A 13450-nucleotide genomic window follows, 5' to 3' on the forward strand; every position below is an offset into this window, starting at 1 on the left:
TGGAGCTTTTTTGTTTTTATTCGGTAATAATAATAAAATATATATTTTTTAAATAATAGGATATATATATATATATATATATATATATATATATAAAATCTTCTTTTTCTTCAAAAAATCACTTTGCCTGTCTGGTGAGCCTGTATTGTTAAATCTTTGTAGACTTAAATCTCCAGAACTATTTGTCAGGATTTCATTTATCAAATCACCAGTAAAATTTCACAGCAGTGGTGTTGTAAACTTTGCTTAAAAAAGGTAAAAAAAAAATAAAAAAGCTTGTCGTCAAAAAATAAATGTAGACTACTTCTTTGTTTTTTCTCAATAATTGTCTTTCCAAAAAAGGTTATTGACTCTTTTAATTGAAAGGTGTCGGTTTCATAAACTAAATGGATAAGAGTCCTATGTTTGACAGAACCAAGGAGGTTTTTAAAACCCTGTCTCACACAGTCATGAGAGCGTCATGTAACACTACTTCATAGAGTTTATTAAATTTTTTTATTTATTTATTTTATTGTTCATTACTTATCTGTCTTTAATTTTTGTCATTTTCACTGGCATCTGTAGGCATGATGGAGACAGCTCAGGCAGAGGAGAGGTCAAGGGGGAACGGCGCGAGTCACACAAGCACAGCCCGGAGAGGCGTACAGATTGTCGACGACGAGCCCCAGACTGCCATGCCCGCCGGAGGCTGTTGTACTTCCGGTTAAACACACTTACCCCCTTTTACCATACCTGGGACTGATAACGGCCTCTCTCGCCCTCCTCTGTGTAAGAACTGCCACTTCCCACAGCTACACTCACCTGCAACTGCTCTACAGCTCTGTCAAGTCATTTCTTTAACAGTTTGTTCCTTATTGAAAGGGTTGATTTGTAAGTCCATCCTTTGCCGGCAGACTTTAGGGGCCAAAAGATGCCAGATTGACCGGTGTTGAAAATATTCACAAATTATTACAAATAGGTACCAAACAATAATGCCCAGTCTTATAAAACACACATGCACTGATTCATTTCCCTAACAATCTGATATGTTAGCACTTTTTTTTTCTTTTGGCAAGGTGTTGTGCATGTAGAATCTTTAAAATCCTAGTTTTATTTTACGTCTAAGAAAAAAAAGAAATTCTTTATTATTTAATAACTTATTTACAATTTCATCAAGCATCTACATGTCCAAAGACCTTTGTACTTCTTGTAATCAATGGGCTTGTGTCATTCTTATACAGTCTCATTCTTCTGTCATTCATATCTTCTGTATCTTTCTTAAAAATGCAACATTAAAATCCATCTAGAACATTTAAACTCCTTGTAGATTTTGTCTTTTCTCTTATATATATATATATATATTTTTTTTTGTTTTGTTTGCTTGCTAAATTCTTTATAGGGAAAAAGTCCAATACTGTGTACTTTTTTCTTTTCAAGCTATCAATTGCAACAGTGAGTCAGAAAAGTGTACAATATTCAATATTAATGTTTATGAATGTATAATGAATAATAATGGCTGTGGTAAGTGCTTTTTTTGGGATTTGTGTTTTTTTCTTTACTTTTACAATGTTAATTGTGTTTCTCCCCCTCAAGACCTGAACATTTGGACAGATTTTGAAAGTACTAATAGTTTCCACAACCACATCATCTGTAAACACTGAGGTGCAGCTGTGAGCCTTCTGTGCCTTTAAATAAAAGTGTCTAGATTGACCTACCTATTGTCTCCTAGCATATATTATTAGAAAAACTTGTTTACTTAATTTCAAAGAGGTTTTACAGTGGGACAGTTGCATTAAACATTGGTTACGCATATAACCATGGTTCTGGATCACCAGATGGCATATCTCAGTGAAATACCGGAATGTCCTTCTCATTTTTAAGAGCTCAATATAAAAGCTTTCACTATGTGAACTTAATGACATATATATCAATAAATGTCTGCCTAAAAGTCTTCTGTCAGTCATAGAACCGTGGTTATATGCGTAACCAACATTCTGTTTCCTTGGTTTCAGTTTGCCAGAGGGATTAACTGAGTGGACAAAAAAAAGAATTCTGTCACAAGTGTCTGATTAATATGCATCTCCCATATATTTTCATTTAATCATTTAGCAGACACATTGCAAATGAGGAGAACAATAGAAGCAATCGGACCAACAAGAAAGAAACAGTATACAAGTGCTTTGACAAGTCTCAGTTAGTCTAGCACTGTACACATAGCAAGGTGTTTTTTTTTTAAAAATAAATTCGACTAAAACAAATAAAATAGAATAGGTAAGTGCTAGTATTGATTGGTCAGGAGAACAGCTACTGTCGGATCGTCTGGTTGCAATAAGAAGTAGAGTTGAGTGTCATCAGCATAGCAATGATAGGAAGAGCCATGCTTCTGAATGACAGATCCTAATGATGACATGTAGATGGAGAAGAGAAGTGGTCCAAGCACTGAGCCTTGAGGAACCCCAGTAGCAAGAAGTTGTGACTAGAGACCTCACCCTTCCAAGACACCCTGAAGGCCCTACCTGAAAGACTTGAACCACTGGAGTGCGGTTCCTGAGATGTCCATCTTTATGAGGGTGGACAGGAGGATCAGGCGGTTAACTGTGTCAAAAGCAGCAGACAGATCCAGCAAGATAAGTACTGAGGATTTTTAAGCTGCTCTTGCCAGTCTCAAGGCTTCATTAAGTTGAGTGGCCGTGGCCTTTATCATTAAAGGGCCATTCTGAACCTGGACAGAATTAGTACCCCACCAAAAAAATATACTGAACAAAACAACATTAAAGCATACATGTTATGAACTTGAACTCAAGTTATTCGACTTTCATTTGAAAAATTGTAGTACAAAGTACTTAAATGGTATCTGCTCATGACTTTCCTTTGTGTTTAGTTGCCCAGCACTGTTTTGGAGGTATTTGGTATTTGTGTCATGACAAAGGGACCTGGCTTTCAAAATGTTTAATAATCGTTGCATTACATGAACAAACATTAATACATAAACATGAAAATTACATGCCCAAAGTCTATTAGGTTTGAAATATTTTTGTCCAGACTTCCAGAATCAACTGAAGGTCACTGGATAGTGGATATGATGAAGACTAAGTGTTTCACAGCTATACATCACCACCTAATTATTTGTTTCATACATTGTCTAACTGCTTGAGAGGTGCTTTTTTCGCCCAAATTCAGAAGCATGGTTTGCAAATTAATTACATAACATTTACATGGTCATTATATAATTGTAAATATAGTCAAAGCTAAAAACAATTACTGCCATTGTGTGAATAATATGTAATCATGTAATCCATAAAAAAGTAACTGTAATCTGATTATGTGCATTATAAATTGTAATTTACTCTAATAACAAATTGTTGGAATCTGATAGGCTAATCCAGATTACATCAGTAGGCTATTATGCAGCACTGCCTATTTATTTCTCAATAAATTGTTTGTTTCCTACACTGAAGGAATCTGCATTGAAATACAATACAATAGTACAATTTCTTTCTTTCTATTATTATTGAAATAACTGTAAATGGTCCATACCTAAGGGGGTGAATTGCTGTCCACATGTGAAAAATCTCCAGTCAATTAGTTTTGTGTCATAATAGTGAGCTGTTATTTCGTTAAAACGTTATGCTTTTTTCGCAACAACGAGAAAGTGTGACGTTAAAACGATATATTTTCTCGTAATACCGACATATTGTCACAAAAATATGATTAAATTGTTTTTACTGTTTACAAAACATTAATAAATTACATAAACTTAAAACTCACAAACTCGTTGCTTACTTGTATTTATTGCAATTATTTATTTTATAGTAAATCTGCGTTTGATAAAAGCAGTTTCTTTCGCATTTTATCTTACCACGCGTTTTATTTTCTTTTTTCTCGTGAGGTATTTGTCCTCCCTCGGCTGCCGTGGCAACACGTCACAATGGAGGCCGTGCGACGTCATATTTGTGGCCTCATCATCATATGCTTCTGGCAACAACAACACAGCCGTGCGTTGCATTTTTAAACTTTATTGACGATTGATGAGCGAATAAGCGGTCGGGATTCTCTGCGTTTTGCCTATCATTAGAGCTGTGAAGATTAATTCGGATGTTTACTAAGACCAGCGCGCGGACTGCAGTACAGCAGCAGTTTCTGCTGTGAACCTGAGATGTTTCTTCTGATGCTCTTCTTGCAATAAAATGATGGATGGAAGTGAGAAGATGGAGTCTGATGATGTGGTGATCATCGTGGAGAATGAGGCGGAAAGTAAGCGCGCGGATGAAGCTCAGGGCAGTGTGAGGATGATGATGATGGCTCTGATGGACGTGTGTCCCGTGTGTAAACTCAGCTTCAGCAGTAGAGAGCCCAAACTACTGCCCTGCCTGCACTCCTTCTGTAAAAGATGCTTACCTGCTCATAATACTCCTGCCAGCACCGCCAGCAACGCGCAACAGTGTAAGAGTTTGCTTTCACTTTTACTCATTCACAAGACACGCTATTCAAATAACTAATCCCAGTAAAAGACGAAGAGCTGATATACAGTACAAAGTCCCAAAGCTGCTAGAAAAGAACAAGCTAGAACAAATTTATAAATTCGTGCCGATCTTCAATTAAAATATGGGCAATTAATAATGTATTTTGAATAAACATGTGACCCTGGACCACAAAACCAGATTGGTTTAAAGATGTACAGGTGCATCTCAATAAATTAGAATGTCGTGGAAAAGTTCATTTATTTCAGTAATTCAACTCAAATTGTGAAACTCGTGTATTAAATAAATTCAATGCACACAGACTGAAGTAGTTTAAGTCTTTGGTTCTTTTAATTGTGATGATTTTGGCTCACATTTAACAAAAACCTTTCCATTTTCCATTTGGTTTGTTAGGATAGGCCAATATTTGGCCGAAATACAACTATTTGAAAATCTGCAATCTGAGGGTGCAAAAAAATCTAAATATTGAGAAAATTGCCTTTAAACTTGTTCAAATTAAGTTCTTAGCAATGCATATTTCTAGTCAAAAATTAAGTTTTGATATATTTGCGGTAGGACATTAACAAAATATCTTCATGGAACATGATCTTTACTTAATATCCTAATGACTTTTGGCATAAAAGAAAAATCGATCATTTTAACCCATACAATGTATTGTTGGCATATATGAATAACATGTATGTCTTAAATTAACTCTGTTTATTTAAATTTACTTTTCGGATAATTCAGATGATGATTTACTCTGGTTCTGATTTGTTTGTCATCGGTTATTCAACTAAATTGCCATCATTTTAAATAGAATCGTTGATTAAGAATTTTATATGAATGACACTTTAGAAATATATTGCGTCCCAATAGTGGGGTAAGATGGCCTCTTCGAATAATTTTATATTTTGTGCTTTGGCAAGGTGTTTCTATGTATTCATTTTTCTGCACATGCTAAACTTGCATCGAAATATATTACATTATATTATATATAGTATACTATATATCTCAGAATCAGAAAGAGCTTTATTGCCAGGTATGTTACGAGGAATTTGTTTTGGTGACAGAAGCTTCCACAGCACAAACAGAATGACAGTGACAATACAAGACACAGATATAAATAAAAAAGATAAAAATAGAATAAGTAAATGGGGAATAACAATATACAAAAAAAAAATTTTAAGATAATATACAAAAGAGACAATAGATGGTAATTGTGTGTATAGGTATGATATATACAAATACAAGGACATGTAAAATAAGTATGTGTGTTAAATAAATGTATAAATAGTGTTCATGAGATGGATTGTCAATAGTATGTAGTAGGGCTGCACAATAAATATCGCACGATATTTAATGCGCATATCGTCAGTAAAGCCGGTTCTGTAATCAGCGGTAAATCTCTACACGTGCGTGCTTTCACGTGTAGAAGATGATTATCTACTATATACTATAGCACAGTGCATATTTTGATCTGAATGGAATGGAGTAAGATTTGCTCAAACATTCATAATATTTGTTTTACCTTATGTTTGGTGAAAAAATGATGAAATCAGTGAAAATACAAAGATTACCTTGCCATGTGTTTTAAATAGTTCTTTTAAAAAACTAATTAATCACATAGGTTTCTGTAATTAATCATGATTATAGGCACCTAACATTAAATTTTGTAATCATGAATATATTTTCATATTAAATCTCCAAATTAATGACCAAGGACAGTTTAAAAATTTTTTTTTTTATAACCAAGTAGCCTACACTGTATAAAGGCCAGTGTCATTGATGCCAATACTGATAATGATGTCTCAATTAAATGTTTTTTTTTTTTTTTCAGTTTGTAATGATATGTTCTCCTTTGTATCTTGCATTCTGGTGTCTTGGTATTGAATATGTTTTCCCGCTCTTCTCTTTTGTGTTACATTAGTGAACATGATCCGCTGTCCAGTCTGTCAGCAGGAGTGTATGGATGTTGAGGTCTTGGAGAATTTCTTTGTCAAGGATTCTGTGGAAGTGCCGAGCAGCACAATGGAGAAGAGCTGTCAGGTGTGCATTTACTTCTGTTTATACTACACCTCCTTAAAGGAACTGTATGTATCAGACTAGTAAATATGAGAATGAAATAATGTCTCTGATGAAATGCATCTTTGCGTCTTTTGCTCTCAGCTCTGCATGAGTTGTGACGATAACACAGAGGCCACCGGTTTCTGCGTGGAATGCGCAGAGTTTCTGTGCGTCACCTGCATCGATGCTCACCAGCGTGTGAAGTTCACCAGAGATCACACAGTTCGGCAAATAACCGAAATGTCCTCAGGTTTGACCCTAAACTTTTGGAAATGATACCAGCTTGTGAGAAGTAGGGCAGGGGGTTTGTATATAGTGCAGTGACATTCAGACATTTTTAGGTGTGACTTTAGTCTCCAAATACTTCTTGGTTACACTACTGATTATAGTCTTTTACTGCAACTTCTGTAAATGAACTTTGCAAACTTGCAGGAGTGCATTTCTGAAGTTACACAGATGAACATGAGCTTGTCTTCCTGTTTACAGAGGCGATGGGTGCTTCCACACAGAAGCCCGTCTTCTGTGACATCCACAGACAGGAGCCATTGAAGCTCTTCTGTGAAACCTGTGATCGCCTCACCTGCAGAGACTGTCAGCTACTCAAACACAAGGACCATAAGTATGGCTCACAATAATGATAGCATTAAAGGAATAAATGAAGAATTCTTATCACACTAGTCTCATGTTAACATGTATAATGTTCAAAGGGATAGTTGACCCAAAAATGAGAATTCTGTCATTTAGTCTTTTTCTTTTTTTTCTTTTTTATATCTGTATGACATACTTTTTTCTATGGAACATGAAAGAAGATGAGAAATGAGTTTTTGTGTGTGTGTGTGTGTGTGTGTGTGTGTGTCCATATAATGAAAGTCAGTGGTCACAAAACTGTTGGTTTACCAACATTCTTTAAAAGATCTTCATCTGTGTTCCACAAAAAAGGAAGTCATACAAATTTGGGACAACATAAGCATGAGTAAATGATGATAGAATTTTAGTTTTTGGGTGAACTAAATGTTAATATAAGTCTAGTGTGGTAAGCATTCCTTAATTCTTCTGAAACAGTGTGCATTTTCATGTTTTGTCCTGTTCAGTGTCATAGAGTATATAGATGTTCATTGCCCTATAGATGTGTGTTGCTGTAACATATATGAAAATATCAATGGCATCATCAGTATTAGTGACTTAACATATAGCTAACAGAGAATTTCCCAATACAGTTACCAATTTCTAGAAGATGCATATAAAAACCACAAGGAACATCTGGAAAATATGACCTGCCAACTTCAAGACAAGAAGAAAGTTATAGAGGACATATCTAATACCATAAACAATGGGTATGTTATATTTATTTATTTATTAATGTTTATTTTATAATTAATATTAAAGCAGCCTATAACCTTTTAAAGCCAGAGTTCCCAACTTACATGGCATACCTAGATATACAGTAACTTTGTTATTTCCTCAATGGAATACCTAGAAATGGCATGGAAATTAATAAACATTTCTATAGTACAGTATTTTCGGTTCTGCAGGGGGTTCTTGAGTTAATGATAAGCTAATAATTAATTAGATCAGATGTTATATGAAATGTTAACATGAAATCTCCGAGCGGAACTTCAAGTAAATATTTGACATCTAATGGGTCAGGAAACCCTGCTATAGTGAATGTATAGTGAATACACATTTTTCTAGCAATGTTCGACTCCAAGATATTTCACTGGAAATATTTATTTTCCAATGTAATCGATATTAAAATGACTTACCCAGAAATGACAAATGCAGTGGGAAAAGTGTCAAAATGTGGGAACCCCGTTAAGATGTGTAGTATGTAAAAACACATTTTATTTATTTGTATGGCATATTTTTCCTGTTCTTGTCAGTCTTCAGCAGGTGGATGAAAACCGCAAGACTGTGACTAATGAAATTAAAAAATCTATCTGCAATCTCATAATGGAGATCAACAGGAAGGGGAAGCTATTGGTCAATCAACTTGAGGTAGTGTCCAGTATTTCATCATCAAGAGCAGTGCTTCCCAACTGGTTGTCTTAGGTTGTTATGGGCTACGTACAGCAAGGAAAAACAAAACTTAATGCTAGTCATAAAACCTTAATAATAGAGCGTAATTGACAAAGTAAAATATAAGCATCCTCACAAACATAAAAAAAAAAAAACACACAAAGTACCAAAAATACCAACTAGACTACAATAAATAGGCTTGACTTGCAGCAAAACACATGCTATCACTACAATTTTGGTAAACGTTTTTGGTCACCATTTGGTGTCTAATGTAAAATAAATGTGCTGGAGCTAAACCAGTTGAGAAGCACCGCAGTCAAATTTGATCGTTGTGAATTGTGTGAGGTTACATAAAATCGATATTAAAATGACTTACCCAGAAATGACAAATGCAGTGGGAAAAGTGTCAAAATGTGGGAACCCCGTTAAGATGTGTAGTATGTAAAAACACATTTTATTTATTTTTATGGCATATTTTTCCTGTTCTTGTCAGTCTTCAGCAGGTGGATGAAAACCGCAAGACTGTGACTAATGAAATTAAAAAATCTATCTGCAATCTCATAATGGAGATCAACAGGAAGGGGAAGCTATTGGTCAATCAACTTGAGGTAGTGTCCAGTATTTCATCATCAAGAGCAGTGCTTCCCAACTGGTTGTCTTAGGTTGTTATGGGCTACGTACAGCAAGGAAAAACAAAACTAAATGCTAGTCATAAAACCTTAATAATAGAGCGTAATTGACAAAGTAAAATATAAGCATCCTCACAAACATAAAAAAAAAAAACACACAAAGTACCAAAAATACCAACTAGACTACAATAAATAGGCTTGACTTGCAGCAAAACACATGCTATCAGTACAATTTTGGTACACGTTTTTGGTCACCATTTGATGTCTAATGTAAAATCTTTGTGCTGGAGCTAAACCAGTTGAGAAGCACCGCAGTCAAATTTGATCGTTGTGAATTGTGTGAGGTTACATAAATATGTTTATTTAGGCAATCACAAAGGACCATGAAACCCTTTTGAAAAAGCAACAACAGGATGTGACATCCCTCTCCACACATCTTGATCATGTGATTAACTTCACAAAATGGGCCACAGCCAGTAAAAGTGGAACAGCCCTCCTGTACTGTAAGCGGTTGGTAAGTGTCTTTCTACTATCAACGAAACATAAAAATTTTGCATCTCTTCCGTGTGATTAGAATTTTTTTTTAATCTAAATTTTGCAAGATGTGTACAATGATCTCGGTTAACTCAAATAATCACAATTAGATTAAATTATGTTGAATGTACTAATTGTGGTCAGCCTGCTGTTTGGATGATGGTCTCTCCTTCCTTTTCTCATCTCAGATAACTTGTCAAATCCAGTACCTCATGCGAGCAAAGTGCAGCATCTCATATGTTCCCCAGAGTTTGGTTCGGTTTCAAAGTCGATCTGCTTTTTGGGCCTCAAATGTGGATCTTGGTAAGATTCTTACAAAAACTGGTTTTCAACGAGTGATGTTTTGAAACTTGGAAAAAATTTAAGACCTCAAAAATGCCAACCTTAATTAATTGTGAGATGTGGGATAAATTATAAATTTTAAAAATTGCTCTTTTTTTTTTTTTCTTGAATTTTTAAACCGATTATTTTTTTTGACAGACTTATAAATAATGAAAATCTAAATATGAACCCCCTCTCAGTTTTTACTGTTTTCTTGAATTATAAAAAAGGAACATTATAGTCTTTATTTTTGTAACAAGACTTGTATTGTTCTTTAAAGTTTCTTTGTGTTGCGAAAATACTTCTTAAACAATATTTTTAAAAGAATTACCATGCTTTAAAACACCAACATTGGCTAAATAAAAAAGAGGCAAAACGTACCATTTACTATTCACAAATACTTACATTTAACCAATTACTTCAATCAGTCACAATACTGTTAACTGTTACCAATCAGCGATTGCAAAGTAATGATCTCTATGAGCAATTTCAGTCGGGTTTCAGATCTAAACATAGTACGGAAACAGCTCTTGTTAAAATTACAAATTATCTTCTCCTTGCAGCTGATTCTGGTCTTCTGTCTATTCTTATTCGTCTAGATATTAGTGCTGCCTTTGATACTATTAGTCATTCAGTTTTACTGGAACGTTTGGCTTGTATTGGAGTAGCTGATGAAGTGATAGGAAGCAGTTTGTTCAGATCAAGAATGCTCAGTCAGAGCCTGTTACAGTTACTCAAGGTGTTCCACAGGGGTCAGTATTGGGTCTGCTTCACTTCATAATCAGGCTCCTGTTTATCTTTCAAATCTTCTTTAGTTGTACATTCCTTCACGTTCTTTGAGATCATCCTCTGCAGAGTTATTGAGAGTTCCAAATTTCAAGTTGAGTTCCTTTGGCAGTAGGGCTTTTAGTTGTGTGACGCCAAAATTATGGAATTCTTTGCCACTGCACATTCGTCAGCTGGATTCTATTTCCTGCTTCTATTTTCCTGTATCTGTTTAGAATAGCTTTTAGTGATGTGATTGTTTGATTTGTATGCTTGTGTGTTTTGTATAGCTTTGTATTTTGTAGTTTTATATTTTATTGCTTTTCTTTTATAATTTGTTCACTCATTTTAGTAAACCATGGCCACATTTATACTAATTTATTCCCTCTTTTTGATTTAATTAAAACGAGGGAGAGAATTAGTTAATTCTGGCCAAGAATAAAAGTTCTTGCTACGGACAAAAAGAAGAGTTTATGAATTAGTATATTGCTGTTTACGGATTAGAAATTCAGGACTTCACATTGACTATTTTAGTAGCATGAAAAACAGAATGGTTATTTAAACTGAGAATAAATTATTTTAAGAAAGTGTGCAAAGAAGCGGTTCATGACTTCAGTTTGGTGTGAGTTATACACTATTGCAACATTGTATCTGCACTTGTATCTGCTCTGGCTTGTGCTGCTATATGGATAACAGCACATGCACAACTGATTCCAGCACTCGAAAACAAAGGCCCACTAAGTAGTGTGCATGTGTCAAATATGTCCAATGTCAATGGAGTGCACTTTCAATGGCTTGCGTGTGTAAAAGAGAGAAATTCTTGCAAATGTACAAGTTATCAACTGGAAATATTCTTGAATCTTTTCTCAGGTTCTTTAGTCGTAGAGAAAACTCCAGTGCGTCATCCCAGCGGTCCACAGCCATTTCCTTTCCAGCAAATGAACCCAGGCCCTAGACCCGACGGTCTTCAGACAGGGTTCCCGAGCTCACAGTCCCAGCAGCAGCAGCAGCAGCAGCGGCAAAGCACATTGGCCCAGCTGCAAATGCAGGTGGAGAAACTCTCCCAGCACACCAACCGCCACCAACCGCCCAACCAGTGGTCATGGTACCACGGCATGCGCTTACCAGGGCCACCTCCACATAGACCCATGCAGGGTGGATCACCCTCTCAGGCGTTACCCAGCATGCCTCAACATGGGCGTCGATATGGTGCACGGAGCCCACCACCTATGCTTCAGCCCACTAACCTACCTCTACAGGTGAAGTGTGATTTTAATATTACAGAAAGTTAGAATAATTTCTAAAGGATCATGTGACACTAAAGACTGGAGTAAAGGCTGCATAAAATTTGGATTTGCTACCACAGGAATAAATAAAATTTTTAAAATATTTTAAAATAGAAAACAGTTATTTTAAATTATAGTAACATTTCACAATATTACAGTTTTTATTGTGTTTTTTATCAAATAAATGCAGCCTTGTTGAGGCTTGGTGAATTATTCCATATTTAATTATTCCAATTATTCCTTTTGACTGGTAGTGTACATGTTAATATAATGCTCATTAATGAATGGAAGAACAATTGTGTGATTCTAAACTCGCTGTTTTTTCTTTCTTAAAGACTTTGAGGGGTCTTATCAACAATCCCACCTACCCTCCTAAACCGATGGAGGTGCTGCCAAGAACCCGCTATCCGCACAGTGCTGCTTTCTCCAGTGGAGCTTCACTTCCTTCTCCACAGACGTTCAATCAGGTGAGTGTGCCGGACATCATGTTAGCAGCATTGGGTGAAAACTGTGCCTGCTTGACAGGTTAACAAAAAATGTATGTTTTATAAAAATTATCGATTGTTTTGAGTGAATTTTGAGTAAATACCTTGAGTCTTAAGTATAAGTGTGCAGTTTTGTAGTGGATTATGAGTAGTTCACGATTTCATGATGAAATCAGATACTGAAACTACATTAATGAAATTGTGACACAAAGTTTTATGATTACAGTTTTTATTTACATAATAATGTTTAAGTACAAATATTCTTTGTAGTACCTCAATATAATTAAGTTACAGTAGGGCTGTGCAAATAATCAAATGCGATTTGAGCTTGTCGTTGATCTACGGCTCTGTGTATTAAATGCCGCTCCATCTGAAAGCACGTGCTGGAGATTTACTACTAATCACAGAACCGGCTTTACTGACGAGATGCGCATGACAATCGCATTCGATTATTTGCACAGCCCTAAGTTACAGTATGATTAAGAAAGCAATATTTCTAAATATTTAGCTGCTTCTTAATCGTATCCAATTGAATAATAATTATAAAATAATAATTTCTAAAAATAAACATCTCATTCTTACATAATAGGTTGGCTTAATATTATATTTATATTTTGTTTTCATATATTTTTATTCATCACATTCCACGTGCACTGTTTGTTCTCAAGCTTTAAGGGAAGTAATGTTTGTTTGCTTGATACAAGATATATGTGTATTAAGTTTATACTGTGAAAAAACTGATAATTAAATCATTATTGCAACTATTTGTTGAACAATCAATCAGAAAAAATTTCATTGTGACAACTGTAAACTTTTTTAATGAAAAAAAAAAATACTAGTGCTGTCAAACGGTTAATCGCGATTAATAGCATCCAAAATAAAAGTTTTTGTTTACATAATATATGCAT

At 35.1% G+C, this 13450-nt stretch overlaps 2 protein-coding genes across 2 annotated transcripts in view; both read left to right on the top strand.

Moving 5' to 3' along the window:
* The window catches only part of LOC107709968 (ras-related protein Rab-21), a 20893-nt gene extending 19597 nt beyond the window's left edge, over positions 1 to 1296 (top strand). Inside the window, exon 7 of the mRNA XM_016514644.1 lies at positions 565 to 1296. Within this exon, the coding sequence (XP_016370130.1) occupies positions 565 to 707 (143 nt within the window). The 3' untranslated portion in view covers positions 708 to 1296. The remainder of the gene's footprint in view (positions 1 to 564) is intronic.
* A 2606-nt stretch (positions 1297 to 3902) lies between these two features.
* The window catches only part of LOC107709964 (transcription intermediary factor 1-alpha-like), a 19256-nt gene continuing 9708 nt past the window's right edge, over positions 3903 to 13450 (top strand). The window contains exons 1-10 of the mRNA XM_016514634.1: positions 3903 to 4422; positions 6370 to 6488; positions 6609 to 6756; positions 6993 to 7125; positions 7724 to 7840; positions 8387 to 8501; positions 9519 to 9665; positions 9874 to 9988; positions 11642 to 12030; positions 12393 to 12524. Of these exons, the coding sequence (XP_016370120.1) occupies positions 4167 to 4422; positions 6370 to 6488; positions 6609 to 6756; positions 6993 to 7125; positions 7724 to 7840; positions 8387 to 8501; positions 9519 to 9665; positions 9874 to 9988; positions 11642 to 12030; positions 12393 to 12524 (1671 nt within the window). The 5' untranslated portion in view covers positions 3903 to 4166. The remainder of the gene's footprint in view (positions 4423 to 6369; positions 6489 to 6608; positions 6757 to 6992; positions 7126 to 7723; positions 7841 to 8386; positions 8502 to 9518; positions 9666 to 9873; positions 9989 to 11641; positions 12031 to 12392; positions 12525 to 13450) is intronic.

This window comes from Sinocyclocheilus rhinocerous, unplaced genomic scaffold, assembly GCF_001515625.1.
Source record: "Sinocyclocheilus rhinocerous isolate Xijiao unplaced genomic scaffold, SAMN03320098_v1.1 scaffold2132, whole genome shotgun sequence".
Taxonomy (NCBI): Eukaryota; Metazoa; Chordata; class Actinopteri; order Cypriniformes; family Cyprinidae; genus Sinocyclocheilus; species Sinocyclocheilus rhinocerous.